The 16,665-nt window shown below is 43.4% G+C and overlaps 1 protein-coding gene across 1 annotated transcript in view; it reads left to right on the forward strand.

The window, feature by feature from the left end:
- The first annotated feature begins 8,614 nt into the window (after window positions 1–8,614).
- The window catches only part of atp13a2 (ATPase cation transporting 13A2), an 84,884-nt gene continuing 76,833 nt past the window's right edge, over window positions 8,615–16,665 (forward strand). Inside the window, exon 1 of the mRNA XM_078558124.1 lies at window positions 8,615–8,651. Coding sequence (XP_078414250.1) covers window positions 8,642–8,651 — 10 coding nt within the window. The 5' untranslated portion in view covers window positions 8,615–8,641. The remainder of the gene's footprint in view (window positions 8,652–16,665) is intronic.

Consider the following 16,665-nt stretch of genomic DNA (forward strand, 5'->3'; position numbering starts at 1 on the left):
ACAGCTAGCTTCACCTGTTGCTCAAATTTCTCTCCTAGTTTGAACAAATGCCTCAGCTTACAGAGTTAGTCAGATTTAGTGGTTCCGCTATTTAAGAAGGGTTGTAGAGATATGCTGGGGAACTACAGGCCAGTGAGTCTCACGTCAGTGGTAGGGAAACTATTGGAGAAATTTCTGAAGGAGAGTATCTATCTCCACTTGGAGAGGCAAGGTTTGATCAGGGATAGTCAGCATGGATTTGTCAGAGGGAGGTCATGCCTAACAAATTTGATTGAATTTTTTGAGGAGATGATCAGGTGTGTAGATGAGGGTAGTGCAGTTGATGTAGTTTATATGGATTTCAGCAAAGCCTTTGACAAGGTCCCACATGGGAGACTTATAAAGAAGGCAAAGGCATATGGGATACAGGGTAATTTGATAAGGTGGATTCAAAATTGGCTTAGTTGTAGGAGGCAGAGGGTGATGACAGAAGGATGCTTTAGTGACTTGGAGCCAGTGTCTAGTGCCAGTGGTGTACCATAGGGGTCTGTGCTTGGTCCCCTATTATTTGTCATTTATATAAACGACGTAGATGACTGTGGGTGGTAGGATTAGTAAGTTTGTGGATGACACAAAGATTGGCCGAGTGGTTAACAGTGAGGTTAAGTGTCTTGGGCTACAGGAGGATATAGACGGGATGGTCAAATGGGCAGATAAGTGGCAGATGGAATTTAACCCTGAAAGGTGTGAGGTGATACGCTTTGGAAGGAGTAATTTGACAAGGAAGTATTCAATGAACGGCATTATGGCACTAGGAAGTTCTGAGGAACAAAGGGACCTTGGCGTGTGTGTCCATAGATCTCTGAAGGCAGAGGGGCATGTTAGTGAGGTGGTGAAAAAGGCACTTGGGACACTTGCCTTTATCAATCAATTTTTCATGCCTGTCTCAAACATTTAAACCACACATTTGGCCAGTCCGTATTTTTTTTACACATTTACGGGATGTGGGTGTCGCTGGCCAGGCCAGCATTTATTGCCCATCCAAGCTGCCCTTGAGAAGGTGATGGTGATCTGCCTTCTTGAACCACTGCAGTCCATGTGGTGTAGGTACACCCACAGTGCTCAGTAAAGTCATCGCAGTCCGACATTTTGAGGATCAGCAAATCCTTTTATGTCGGATCGTATGACATGGAGCCCACAGACAGCACGGCCTCCCAATCCTTCCTGTCCTCTATCACGGAGGTCTTAGACGACAGTACACGGGAGAGCCTGGAAAAACCGCTAACTCCTGATGAACTAACTAAGGCCCTTGAGTCCTTCGAGAAGAGTAAAACTCCCGGAAGCGACGGCTTGCCGGCGGAGTTGTATTCGGCTCTGTGGGACTGGATCGGCCCAGACCTGCTAGAAGTGTACGAGAGTATGCTCCTGGCCGGCAGTATGTCAGAATCCATGAGGAAAGGCATATTTACCCTCATCTACAAGCACAAGGGGGGAAGGGAGGAAATTAGAAATTGGCGACCCATTTCACTGTTGAATGTGGACTATAAGATTCTGTCCAAGGTCATCGCCAATCGGGTCAAATCCGCTCTGGAATTGGTGATCCACCCTGACCAGACCTGCACTGTGCCGGGCAGGAAGATCTCTGACAGCCTCGCGCTGCTCAGGGATACGATTGCCTATGTACAGGACAGGGGTGTGGACACCTGCCTCATCAGCCTGGATCAGGAGAAGGCCTTTGACAGAATTTCGCACACCTACATGGTGGATGTGGTCTCCAAAATGGGGTTTGGGGAGGGAATTCGAAATTGGATCCAACTGCTCTACACTAACATCGGTAGCGCAGTCTCAATCAATGGGTGGGAAACAGATAACTTTCCAATTAAATCTGGAGTCAGGCAGGGCCGTCCTCTCTCGCCTGTTCTTTTTGTGTGTTGCATAGAACCCTTTGCTGAGTCCATCAGGAAGGATCCGGGCATAAGAGGAGTGACGATCCCAGGCAGTGGAGGCACTCAGGTCAAAGCCTCCCTGTACATGGATGATGTCGCCGTCTTCTGCTTGGATCCGCTGTCGGTGCGCAGATTGATCCACATCTGCGACCAGTTCGAACTGGCCTCGGGAGCCAAGGTGAATCGTGGGAAGAGCGAGGCCATGTTCTTTGGGAACTGGGCTGATCGATCCTTTGTCCCCTTCACTGTCAGGGCTGACGGGGATATGGTTCGGAGGGACCAGGGCATGCGTTAGAAACTGGAAGGAGCAAGTGTCTGTGGTGAAAAGGAAACTGGGCATGTGGGAGCGACGCTCCCTCTCCATTGCGGGTAAGAACCTGGTCATCAGGTGTGAGGCACTCTCGCTGTTGCTGTACGTGGCGCAGGTCTGGCCCATTCCAGACTCCTGCGTGGTGGCGATCACTCGAGCCATCTTCCACTTCATCTGGAGGTCAAAAATGGATCGTGTCCGCAGGGACGCGATGTACAAGCCTCTAGATAAAGGGGGAAAAACTGTGCCCAACATCGCCCTCATACTGATGGCCACCTTTGTGTGTGGCTGCATCAAGCGGTGCATAGACCCTCAGTACGCAAACACCAAGTGTCACTACGTGCTGAGGTTCTACCTGTCCCCGGTGTTGCGAAGGATGGGTCTGGCCACGCTGCCGCGGAACGCTCCAAGTAGTTGGACCGTGCCATACCACCTGTCCCTCGTGGAAAAATTTATGCAGAGAAACACCTTTGACCACAAGTCCATCAGGCAGTGGTCGGCACGTAACGTCTTAGAGGCCCTGAGGGAAAAGGAGAGGGTGGATCCTGTGGGATGGTTCCCCAAGCAGACTGTCAAAGTCATTTGGCAGAATGCCTCATCGCCAGAACTTTCCAACAAGCACCAAGTCGTAGCTTGGCTGGTGGTGAGAAAGGCCCTCCCCATCAGATCCTTCCAACACGCCAGGAGTCTCACCCCCTCTGCACGTTGCCCTCGAGGTGGCTGTGGTGGGGAAGAGACCGTTGTTCACCTCCTTGTAGATTGTGCCTTTGCAAAGAAGGTCTGGAGAGAGATGCAGTGGTTGCTGTCGAGGTTCATCCCGAGCAGTTCTGTGACACAGGACTCTGTGCTCTACGGGCTGTTCCCAGGGACACAGACCGAGACAAACATCAACTGCAGCTGGAGGATCATCAACTCGGTGAAAGACGCTCTTTGGTCTGTCCAAAACTTGTTGGTCTTCCAGCACAAAGAGTTGTCCCCGACTGAGTGTTGCAGACTGGCACATTCCAAAGTCCAGGACTACGTGCTGAGGGACGCACTAAAGCTTGGGGCAGCTGCCGCAAAGGCGCAATGGGGAAGGGTCGCTGTCTAAGACCTTTCTGCCACAGTGCACCGAAGGACTGGGAACTGTTTAAATCCCCTCGGGCTGTACAGCTCAAAATGAATGTCTGCAAATGATTGTAATATTGTTTGTACTGATGCACCTGGTGATACATGTTGTAAAAGTTGAACCTGATTGTACCTTTGTAATGGTGTTTTTGAAATGGTTTGGAATGTGGTTGAAGATATTTTATGAATAAAGTATATTTTTGCAAAAAAAAAGTATGGCTGACCAGGAAACTCTCCCACTCTTACCAGTTGTATCAGGCATTGTGGAAGGATTTACAGGCTGATGATCAGCCTGTTTGGCCACTTTAAGAACACACCTTCTGTGTCCATCAAGTCCTGAAGAGGGACTTGAACCCAAAGCATCTGAACTAGAGGCAGGAACACTACCACTGCACCATAAGACCTCAGTGTTGTGTAGACCTTACATTAATGCAAGTTCTTTACTAAGGCAGTAGGTATAATTAGTTGGATTCATGGTTGAGAAAATTGGGAGATAATGGTAGACAACAGAATGGTAAGAGCTCAGTAGGGAGACAGTACTGGAGCTTGGGCGTTCGAGTTGTGGCAGTCAGAGGAGATGGAGTGTGGTCTATAGTTTGGAGACAAATAATTCCACGAGTTCCCTGCACTTAAAGTTTGAGGTGTGGATGGGGAATTTCTGAGCAGGTGGTTTGTCTCAAGGGATAATGTCTCTCTTAATAGCAAATTGCACATAATTGCAGCTCATATAACTTTTGTTTAAAAAGCATGTAGTCTGAAACTAAAAATAAGCATGTCAACATCTAGTGGGAATTGGCTAACTTAAATTGAAAAGTCTAGCTTACTCTAATACTGGATATTTCAGATGAAACCTTTAAGATGGAAATGGCCCTAGAGAGCAAATTGTGTAGGTTTAAGAGCATTCTAGGGGTCTATACTATAACTAAGGAGAAATGTGAGTTGTTGGGACTATTTCTATTGGAACAGCAAAGGCTGAGAGGAGGTTTAACAGAAGTTTTAAAAAATAGTCAAGGGATTTGATAAGGTAAACACTTTTGTCTGGTTGAGTAACCAGACAAAAATACAACCCTTGACCACCACTGTCCTTGCAAACTACTGTCCCATCTCCAGCTTCCTTTTTCTTTTCAAAGCTCTTGAATATGTTGTCGCCTCTCAAATTTATGCCCACCATTCCCAGAACTCTTATGCTTAAATCCCTCTGTCAGGTTTTTGTCCTGTCACAGTACCGAAACGCACATACGAACAAGGAGCAGGAGTAGGCCATTCAGCCCTTCGAGCCTGCTCCGCCATTTAATAAGATCATGGCCGATCTGATATTAACCTGAAATCTGCATCCCACCCACCGCCGATAACCTATCACCCTCTTGCTTACCAAGAATCTATCCACCTCTGCCTTAACGATATTCCCTGCTTCCACCACCATTTCAGGAAGAGGGTTCCAAAGACACTCAACCCTCGGAGTGAAAAAAACTATTCTCATGAAAGTCACAAATGACATCTTACGGGATTGTGACAAAGGTGAACTTTCTCTCCTCATTGTCCTTTACCTGTCTGCAGCCTTTGACACAGTTGGCCACGCCATCTTCCTCCGATGCCTCTTCACCATTGTCCAGCTGGGTGGGACTGCACTGGTCTGATTCCATTCATATCTGTATAATCATATATCAGTTGCAATGTCTTCTTTTCCACTCCTGCACTTTTTTTTTCTGTTGTTCCCCCAAAGGTCCATCCTTGCTCCCCTTCTATTTCTCATCAAATGCTGCTCCTCAGCGACATCATCCGAAAGAACAGCATTAGTTTTCACATGTACGCTGACGACACCCAACTTTACCTCACCAATACCTCCCTTGACTCCTCCACTGTTGCTGAATTATGAGACTGCTTACTGGATGAGCAAAGATTTTCTCTGATTAAATATGATGAAGACTTAAGCCATTGTTTTCGGTCCTGGCCCACATGAGTTTCCCATCACATACCTGTATGATCACTAAGACTGCCCATTTCCATCTCCAGATTTTGCCCCTATCTCAGCTCATCTGTTGCTGAAACCCTCATCCATGCCTTTCTTGCTGCTAAACTCAGCTATTCCAACCCTGCCCTGGTTGCCCCCTCACATTCTAACTTCCATGAACTTCCAACATCTAAAATTCTGCTGCCCGTGTCCTAACTTGCACCAACTCCTGTCCACCCATCTCCCCTGTTCTCGCTGACCTATATTGGCTTCCGGTCAAGCAATGCCTCAACTTTAAAATTCTCATCCTTGTTTTCAAATTCCTACGTGGCCTCACCTCTCCCTATCTATGTTATCTCCTCCAGCTCCACAACCCTCCAGGATATCTGCACTCCTCTAATTCTGTCCTTTTGAGGATCCCCGATATTATTCACTCCACCATTGGTGGCTGTGCCTTCAGTTGCCTAGGCCTTAAGCTCTAAAATGTCTTTCCCAAACTCCTCTGCCTCTCTATATCTCTTTCCTCCTTTAAAACGCTCCTCAAAACCTACCTCTTTGACCAAGCTTTTGGTCATTTGACCTAATGTCTCCTCCTGTGGCTTGGTGTCAAATTCCTGTGAAGCACCTTGGGATATTTTTGTTTTGTTGGGTTGTTGCTACCCATGATGTGTACTGCTTAGACACCATTAAGCAGTCTTATAGAAGTTACCATTAACATTACTGAACTATGTACATATTTACAGTAGAGGGTACAGGTATAGAGAGGACTCAATGGCATGTCCTTACATGTTACTACCTCACTCTACACTGTTGACCTAAGCTCTAGGCCAGATGCCTTCTTACATCACTGGTGGGCAGTACTGTACTCAGTCCCAGGTTAACCCTTAATGCACCGGATCCTTCCACTACAATTTTATTACATTAAAGGTGCCATTTGAATATAAGTTGTTGCTGTGAGGGTTAAAAATTGTCATTGAGTGGGAAGGAGGGTAGGAGACATTTCTTTACGCAGGGGTTATTTGGAATATGGAATACTTTTTCCACAGGGCATGGTCGAGACAGAGAAGATTTCATGTTTTGAGGGAAAAGTGGATAAGCATCTGAAACAGAATACAGGGCTGTGGAGAGAGAATGAGATCGTAGTTTCAGATTGCTGTAACAAACAGTCAGTACAGACACGAAGAGCCAAATGCTGTGAGCCTCTTTGATCCTATGGATTTGTAGAGAAGTTTTGTATTCTTTATAAAAAGTTTAATGTACAGCTCCCAAACATTCAAGCCCACTCTGAACTTCAAAATGCTTTTCAACCTGAAGAAAGATAACCTGAATGTACTCGGTATTAACACTGCAAAGTGATACCTGGGATCCACTATGATGGCTCTGGAGCTGTAGCTCCTGTGGATGACAAGGCTCTGAATGTGAGTATCCACTCCTCTTACTCCTCTCAGTCTTTCTGCATTCTTTCATTTCAGAACTTGAGTTATATTGCTAAAAGAGTCGAGACAATGTTTATCAAGTGCTTCCCACAACCAGTAATTTGACTCATTTGTGAGGTGGAGTTCAGGCCTCAACTTTCTCCCACTCTGACTGCAGCTCTGCTCCACTGAGTGAGTGTGTGCATGCGTGTGTGACTAAGGTGTGGGAAATGATTAGTGCCTGCATTGCTGATGGGAACCCAAAGGTTTAGATGGGGTAACTCTGCAGTAATTCTGAACTGCAAACATAGACAAATGGCCTTGTGAACCTTAACACTAACATCAACAGGAAATACAAGCAGTTGACATTCAGATGCACCTTTAAAACCTACCTCTTTGGCCAAGCTTTTGCTCACCTGTCCTAATATCTCCTTGTGTGGCTCAGTGTTGAACCAAATTTTGTTTGATATTTCTCCTGTGAAGTACCTTTGCACATTTTAATATATTAAAGGCACTATATAAATGCGAGTTGTTGTATGGCTAGGAGGGTCAGAAGAGGAACGTAAGTGACTTGGGGTGGAAAGGTTGGATGTGGGAGAGTAGCTCTTGGAAAGTCTGTTTAAAATTTAAATACCACTTTAGCTTTCCTTTATTTAGATTCAGAGTCTATTATTTATATATAATTATATTTAAAGTTAATCTGAATGTGCCATTTTCAGGTTAAAATACAAACATTTTTAGGGAACATGCGTCAACATTTTGATTACTACTTTCGGACATTCATGTTTTAAATTTCTTTTCCCCAGAACACATGAAAAATTGTTGTGTTTATCTACAGCCTAATTTACAAAGCCCATGGAAATACATACAATGAATTTATAATGAGGGTCATTCTTTAATTGTCAGCTCTTTGGAGTCTGTATCAGCTGTTTTGAAACTGTTCGTCACCTTCTACTCATTTTTTTAAAGTTGGTATACCTCCCATTGGGATCTTGGATGCAGATGTGTCTGACAGACCATCTAAGTCAGGTGAATTTCTGCATCATTTGCATGATTCTGAATCATGAATGGTGGCAGTGGCTCAGTGTGATATTCCTGCTGCTGAACCAGACATCAAGCCCAACTCCCGAGGTTTACGGACATAGAGATGAATTTATGCTCACGATGGAGTCAGAAAAATCCCCTACTCGGGAGAAAATGTCCCAAACTCTTGGATTTTTGTCCCAGGTGGAGCAGCAGCTGCTAACCGGAGTTGGTTCTGCTGACCCCACAGGGGTTGCCAGGTGCCATGGTGGGCTGGTTAAAAGGCCCACCTTGGTGCGTTGCTGGTTAAAAGAACCATGAAACACAAAACTGCCCCCTAGCCCTCACCCTTCACACCCCCTCACTCCCACATGCTCCTCCTGCCCCATCCATATTTTCTTATGTGAGTTGGTGACATATTTTGTATTACAATACAGGTGAAGCATTGTGGCATGTTTAATTGATGTTAACTGTGCTATATAAATACAAATTGTTGTTGCTGTGTGCAATTTGGCTGATGTGTTTGCTATATTATAACCTTGACTACTTTTCAAAAACAGCTCATTGGCTGTAAATAGCTTTGGGTCATTCTGACATTGTGAAAGATGCAGGTGCATGTGATTTCTTTGAGGATTACAGTTGTGTGTGGATAAGTTTATCTGCAATTCTATTTGATAGGCTGCGAAGTAGTGATCGTTCAAATTTGGGGGGGAGGTATTATTTATGTACAGCCTCCCATGATGAAAGGATGCGGCATTTTTCCCCCTCATCTGAGTCAACAGAACAGAGCCAAAAGAAAGACTACAAACCCCAGGCATCTTTGCCACTTCAGCACATGCGCAGTGGGAACCGGAAAGGAGCGTGGCTGCGCGAGAGCAGGCGAGGGCTATGAGAACGCGCCTCGGGGAAGATGAGCTCAGGTGAGATGAGGTGAGGTGAGAGTGAAGACCTTGGGGATTCCGTCTCAGAGCGGTCCGGCATCTTGTCCCTCCTTCCCAAATCTGGTGCCCAACGCACCGCACCCAGCATCTTCTTAGCAATCCTCGGGGCGGGGGGGGAGGGAGGGCTTGTTTAAGGAGATGCTGCAGCGAAGAACTCACCCCAGCCCAGACACACTGCGCAGGGTTAACATAGCCTTTCAGCAAAGCCTCTGAAGCTGATGCAGTGATGAGTGTTTACTGTCGGTGAATTGCTCCTATCAGCTTTGCTTGTAGGGATGCAAATCATTATTGCAATGATCACTCTTCAATAGAAGGCCATTGATTGTTTATCTGAATCCATGTGTTATGGGCATGAGCAATTTGTAATTGTATAGCACATTTTTTGTAGCCCAAGGATAGCCCAATGAGAATGGGGGGAGGGTGAGGTTGAGAGTGAGAAATTTAGGGAAGTGACTGAAAGCTCCATTGCAGAGATTGTTGTTTTTTAACGATTTAATTGTTCTTGCTTTGAGCTTTTTGTTTTAATTGAACATTAAAATGCATGAGAACTCACGTGAACAATTATGTTGTATTAGGTAACGTATGTGGTTTTGACGCCATGATCATTTAATCCATGTTTGGTGCAGTTCAGTACTGATGAATGCTGAGCTGGTAACTTTTAAGTCAAGTTTCTAGTCTATTCATAGAATCTGTTTTTGAAGTGCCTGCCAAGTTGTGACTGTTAACATTGATAGTAGACAACCACTGTAAAGAGAAATCAGCAATTCTTTTTGGTGTTATGTACACTGTCTGGGTTCTAAAGAATTCCTATTTTCCAATTCAGTAAATATTCAAGAATAGATAAGAATATACAAGACTATTAGAGACAAGAGGTTTTTATTTATCTGGGCTCAATGTTCAAAAGGTACCAGGCAGTATACTCCTAACTTCTTTGCTTTCTTCCAACTATCTATCTTGAATTTACCAGCATAATCTTTCTCATTGCTTAATTTATGGAATAGCATGCCCAAAATTTAAGATTAATTGTGTCTTGACCATCTGTTTGTGTGGGTAAAATGTCCAGATTTTAGTTTCACTTATCCACTGCTGCAGCCTATGCCAATCTTTGCTGGCACCCTGACGCCCAATACACTGAATTTAAAAGCTTTGTCTTCAAGCCCCCATTTCCTCACCCAGCAACTCTCTTTGCAAGTTCCTCAAATTTCTCCAACCCTACATAGCAGCCTGTGTCTGACAGTCTTCTGATTTGGGAATCTCTTGAATTCCCACTCCTATATTGCCAGGGCTTCAACTGTCTTGGGTCTGGGACTCTCAAAGGTATATGCTAACAAAGTGGCTATGTTACTATATTAGTAACCTGGAGGCTGGACTAATGATTCAGGGAAGTGAGTTCAGATCCCACAATGGCAGCTGGAAAATTTAAATTCAGTTAATGAATTAAACCAGAAATAAATCGGTAATGGTGATTGTGAAACTGCCAGGTTACCATTAAAAATACATCATGTTCACTATCTTAGGAAGATATTGGGATCTTCCTAATATCCTTTAGAGAAAGAAATCTGCTGTCCTTGCTCAGCCTGGCCTAAATGTGACTCCAAATCCAAAGCTATATGGCTGATTTCCAGTTGCCCTCTGAAATGGTTTAGCAAGCCACTTGGTTGTATATGGATAGGTAACAATTGTTGCACTTATCAATGATACCCATTTCCTGTAAATGAATTTTAAAAAACTCCCTCCCTAAACCCTTCTGATTTGCTGCACTTCCTGCATCCAAGAACCTCCACAAACTCTTTTGAATGTGCATTCAGTCACCTATCGTGTGTGAAAAGCTATGGGGACTTTAATTTTGTTAAAGGAGTTATGCAAGTACAAATTGTTATTGATCCAGATAATTATGTGCCCCACAACTAGTTGGCATATTGGAGCACAGAGTCTTCAAATGATGTCCAGAAATGCTGTACTTGATTCGTCTACAGGTCTGAGATGTACCTGGATCAGGTAATAGTTCTGATGAAGAGTCATAGAGACTCGAAACATTAGCTGTATTCCTCTCCACAGATGCTGTCAGACCTGCTGAGTTTTTCCAGCTGTTTTTGTTTATGAATAGTTATCTGGAATTCTGTAGAATAGGTGTATTGCCATTCTTTCACTGTCTCTGGGTCAAAACCCTGGAACTCCCTTCTTAACAACACTTTGAGCTACACAACATCAACTGCAGTGGTTCAAGAAGGCAGCTCACCACCGTTTTCTCAAAGGCAACTGGGGAATGAGCAATAAATGCTGACCTTGTTACTGGTGCTTATATCACATCAACAAATTAATAATAGAAACTGGTTTCACTGCCCTTCTGCCAAATGAGTAATGCATGGAGTATTTTACATGGATCAAGTATTGATTGTGAATAATGTATATATTGTTGGGGCACCTTTGGTCCTGAGATCTCCAGAGTAATGACAGGGAATAATGCTGTGTTTATTGGAGTGAGGGAAGAAAGTGTAGTTATTAATTTGGTTCTTTATAATTTGGATTGTGTTTTGAAAGAGCATTTGGAGCAAGGTGAAATAATGAGAGGGGCCTGTGTGTATATATAAACACCTTATTGAGATGCTGCTGTAAATCCCAGGATGCTTGTATGGGAATGCACTGTTTGCATCTTTTTTGCCTACCAGGTTTCACTTTTTCCACTTGCTGATATGCAGTCACTCCTTGTCCCCCAGCGCTTCATGTGTAACAAATTAATTTTTGAAGTGAAGCCTCTGTTGCTATGCTGGTGAATTACTGTTGTTTATAAATCTGTCACTGATGTGTGAGCAATTTTGCAGTGACAAAGTAGGCTGTCACACAACATTAACATGTATTGGCTTAAGTGTGATTTTTTTTTTCTCTCTCTAATGTGCTGGTACTCACCACCTGCAAGTTCCCCTCCAAGTCATTCTGACTTGGAACGATATCACCGTTCCTTCACTGTTGCTGGTTCAAAATTCTGGAACTCCCTCCCTAACAGCACTTACAGTACCTACACCACATGGACTGCAGCGATTCAAGAAGGCAGCTCACCACCGCACCACCACCACCTTAAGAGCAATTAGCAGTGGACAATAATCGCTGGCCTAGCCAGCGATGCCCATACCCCGTAAAAGAATAGGGAAAAAAAAAAACCAATTCTAAATAAGCCTGGTAACCACACAGGGATTTTATATTTCTGGAAACGCAGGAAAATAAAAACAGAACTGATGAGTTCATATTCAGATTACATTGAGAGTTTTGATGTAATACTGATCTTGCTGGTAGGATAGTTTATTATCATCCATCCAAAGGTGTGTTTGATTATAGGTGAAAGATGATGTTTTCTATTCCCTTAGTTGATATTTCTGATTGGGCCAACTTGTTTCTCAGTTGAAGCTGGGCTATTGTTTCTTGAGCAGTAGCCCATATTTTCCGGAATGTATGGGGCCCAAGACATAAAACTACCCCAAAATTGGGCACTGGATTAACAGATCATACTCTAGGTCATTTATAGTGCAGGTTTTGAGAAAGTGATATCCGTATGTATATATTAAATAAACAACTCACATTTATAAAGCATCTTGAACACAGCCACTGGATATCCTAAAGTGCTCTACAACCAGTTAAATATTTTTTGAAGTGTCGTCATTCCACCCTTTGCAAACTTAAGTTCATCCAAAACTCTGCTGCTCAAGTTTCATTCACCCATCGTTTTCTGTCCTCGAGGGCCCTCATTGGCTTCCAATCAAGCAGCATCTCAATCTTAAAATTTCCATCTTTGTTTTCAAATCCCTTCATGACCTTGCCCTTCATATTTCTGTAATATCTTCCAGCCCTAAAATCCTCTGAGATATCTGCTCCTCCAATTCTGGCTTCTTGAGCATTCTCGATTTTAATCACTCCGCCATTGGTGGCCATGCCTTCAGCTGAAATGGCTCTAAGCTTTGGAATTCCCTTCTTTAAACTTCACCACATCTCCTCCTCTCTTTTCTCCTCTAAGACACTCCCTAAAACTTACCACTTTGACCAAGCTTCTGCCCTAATATCTCCTTAGGTGATTCGGTGTCAAATTTTGTTTGTTAACACTCCTGTGAAGTTCCATGGGACCCTACATTAAAGGTGCTATTTAAATGCAAGTAATTTGTTTTTTGATACTGAGTTTGGGTCTGATATGCAGAGTAGAAGGAACTCTGGTCTGCATCTGATCTGGGGATACTCGATGGTGCCACTGTTGTCTGAAATGGAAAGTGTTACTGAACATTCCTCATCTTGACTAACATAAAATTCATTCTTATAAAAAGAACCTGGGAACTGGGGCTATAATTGCATATGATAGATTACTGCAAAACCTGACATATTGCACAATTCTCTCTATGCCGTATATGTAGTATCACTCTGTCACAAAGCTCAGCTTGTGTGTAATCATTAACCCTTGAATCATCTTTTATTTAAAGGCTTTTATTGTAAAAAATGCTATTTTAAGCTGCTTCATGACAGAATGAAGTCTGGGAATAACCAATTCATCCTTTTATTAAGTTATAAAGGGATTCCACGTTTTGCTCCTCTTGAAGATAGACCACAATACCAAAAAGAGTTGCCACATAAAAGGAAGAAGTAACTTTGTTCCTTTTACAGTGTCATCTGTGACTCAGTTAGAGTCATTAGGTTGTGGATGAAGAATCCTGCTTCAGACATCGTGAAGTAGGCTTCATAGTCTTGAGTATATTAACAGCAAGTCTTTATTAACAACTCATGACTATATACATATACAGTGGCGGGCACAGGGATGAAGCTGACTCCATCTTCGATCTTTATACATCTCTCTCCATCTATAGACTGACCTTGGCTCTGGGTCATGTGCCTCCTTACATCACTATGTGGATGGTACTATATACAGCCCCACTGACCCTCTATGTACCAGATCCTACTGCTACATCTCCCCTCAAGTCTTTACCCCATGGGTATAGAGTTACTTTAGTTTACTTCAAGTCTTACATTGTTATAAGTCTTGTGCATTTACCTTCTTGTTACAACCTTAATGCTATTCCAGCATTATTGCTGTCAGATTATTAACATTAACACCATTCTCACTACCTCATCTTCCACTTCAGATCCTCGAAGTTAGAGGTTCAGGTGGTCTGGAGGCCTTATAACACATCCACATCTTGTTCGCTGCTCTGTAGGGAGAGTGGTAGGCTCAGGTGTTTCTGGTTCTTGTTATTGGCTTGGAGGCTGGACTGGTATTTGTGTATGGTTTCATCCATTTCTTTCATTGCTTAATATTAAACCATACCTGGTTGTTGTTACTCTTGACCGTTTCTTGCGAGCAGGGTGAAAATGGTTATTCATCTGTTTGGAAGTACCTTTTCTTTTTCCACTTGGGCCATTGGGAAGCTTTCTGAGGCTGAGGAAGAATGTTCCTGTGGCAAGAAGAAGATTGAGTAGCCTGCTTGCCTCCATTTTTTTTTGCTGATGGTGCTATGAGACTGCTATGAGGTTCCAGCATCCCTTGTGATTTTGGCATGCTGGCTAGAAGTTGCCGTGTGTGCACAGTTGTTGGTGTGTCTGCCAACTGTACCATCGTAATTGGAGGTAGAGGCTTCTCAGACTGTTGCTCCTTCTCTTATACCACTTCCACTGGAAGCGCTATGGTAATGTGCGGTAGGTTGGTCGGACCATTGGGTCTTTCCAGGGCCTGGAATGATGATGGACAAAACTTCTCTGCAAAAAGAGAAGTGAAATCATCGGTGAAATCAGAGTCTGAATACTCTTTTTAGTGTTTGAGAACTCAGGACTGTGCTGTTCTGGCTGGCTAACGACAGTGGTAGCCTTGACATCATCTGGTGTCTGGAGGAGATCGTGGGCTATGCAGGCATCCCTGCTCAGCAGAGAGGCAGGCTGATTCTGGACGACATACGTCAGCTCCGAGATCTGTTTGCTGCTCCATGTTGTATTCTCTCCACTGATCAATTTTTCCTTGGCAGAGTATAATTCCTCTGTGCTACCTTTCAAGGTCACATTCTGTAATTGCGCTTCTGCCAATTGTTTTTGAAAGACCTCACGCTCTTTAGTGAGAACTTCTACCTTCGCTTACCATTCCATGTTCTGGATTTTCATCTCTTCGTATACCTCTTTGGGAATGTAATGTTTTTCCAAGTTTCCTTCCAAATGTGCAACTGTTTCCTTCAGTGCTGCAGTCTCATTCTTGCACACCATGTTTTAATTTAATTTTTAAAATCTTTGAAGGTGGTAGTGGACTCATTACTTCTGAATTCAGTGCACAAACCTTCTCGTAATAAATACAAATTGAAAAACCGATGCGATAGTGTGGCCAAGTTTCCCTTGTGGATTTGGCCAGTCTGGCAAATGCCACCTGCTGCATCATAATGCAGTAAAAAATAAAGCATTAATCCAGCATTCCTCTGATTTTGTTTTTTTTTTACTGAGGCCTGATGCACTAAAGTAATGTGAAAAATTGCTTCTCAAGGGTGCTGGATGTCCTGTTGGACTTGGCCCTTGGGTTGGTCCAAACTGATCCGGTGAGTTGGATTTGTGGCTAGTTTTGAAGATTTTAAGTGTAGGTATAGCTTTGAGATTACAGGCTTCCAAGATGGCGTCGCCGTTCACTACTGAACAATGGACCTTCCCGCACTTGCTAGTTTTTGGTGGGCTTTCCAAAATGGCGACGGTGCGCTTGTGCCTGAAGAAGATTCTGCAATGGTTGTGTGGGTCAGCTGGCTGCTGACTATTTAATCAGCGTTGCTAGCGGGGACAGGTAGAAAAGAACCATTGGCTTGCTGTTTAAGAAATCAGATGGTCGCGAGGTACCTGAAGTAGACAAAAATTAATTATTCTTTTTTTTTCTTTGGGAGCCGCGTGTTGAGACTGAGTTGGGGATCTGGATTAGTGATGGGTTTCTTTCAAATGGCGCTTCTGACTGAATGAAAGAAAAGGGGTTTCTCAGGATTGGCTAGCCTGGAGTTTTAAAAAATTTTCTTTCCCCCTTCCAGGCATTGAGCTCTTGCTGAAGCTGGACTTCCAAGGGAAATGCAATGGAGTCTTATGCTGGAGTAAAACTTCTACCTTTTCACTTCAAAGCTCTCTTCTCTCTAGAGCTTTATCCTTCTGGTGAATTTTATCCATGTCTGTACGTTCAGTTGGGAGTTTGTTTCAGTTCAGAATCTGTTAAAGGCGTCCTTTTTCTTAGTTTTTCTGCATTCTTGTGAGGATAAAGGTTTTTGATCTGGATGCTGTCACCATGAAGAATCTTCATAGTCTTGAGTATATTAACAGCAAGTCTTATTAACAACTCTTAACTATATACATATGTACAACAGAGGATACAGGTAGCTGACTCCATCCTAGGCCTTTGCACGTCTCTGTTCATCTCTCAAATGACCCTGCCTCTGGGTCATGTGCCTTCTTACATCACTGTGGGCGGTACAGTATTCAGTCCCACATTTAATCCTGCATGTACCTGTTACTACAGTGGGAACAAGCCCCACTTCAGAGACTTGAATACAAAAATGTAGGCTGATTGTGGGAACCTTCTGTCCCTAAGTTGGCTGCTGCATTCCTACATTAAAATAGTGACTGCGTTTTAAAAGTGTTTGATTGTCTTTGAATTGCTTCGGGACATCCTGAGATTGTGAAAGGCAATATATAAATGTAACTCTTCCCTTTCTTCTTTCAGCTAATGTGCTTATCTTTGCAGATAATAAGACTTTACAGTGTAAAAGCAAAGCACTGCAGATACTGGAAATCTGAAACAAAAACAGAAAAAGCTAGAAATACTCAGCAGGTCAGGCAGCATCCGTGGAGAGAGAAACAGAGTTAATCTTTCAGGTTAATGACTTTTTGTCAGAATTTCCGATGAAAGAACATTGACCTGAAATGTTAAATCTATTTCTTCCTCCACTGGTGATGTCAAACCTGCTAATTATTTCCAGCGTTTTCTGTTTTATTTCAACCTACTGCTGTGGAACGG

This window comes from Cetorhinus maximus, chromosome 15, assembly GCF_964194155.1.
Source record: "Cetorhinus maximus chromosome 15, sCetMax3.hap1.1, whole genome shotgun sequence".
Taxonomy (NCBI): Eukaryota; Metazoa; Chordata; class Chondrichthyes; order Lamniformes; family Cetorhinidae; genus Cetorhinus; species Cetorhinus maximus.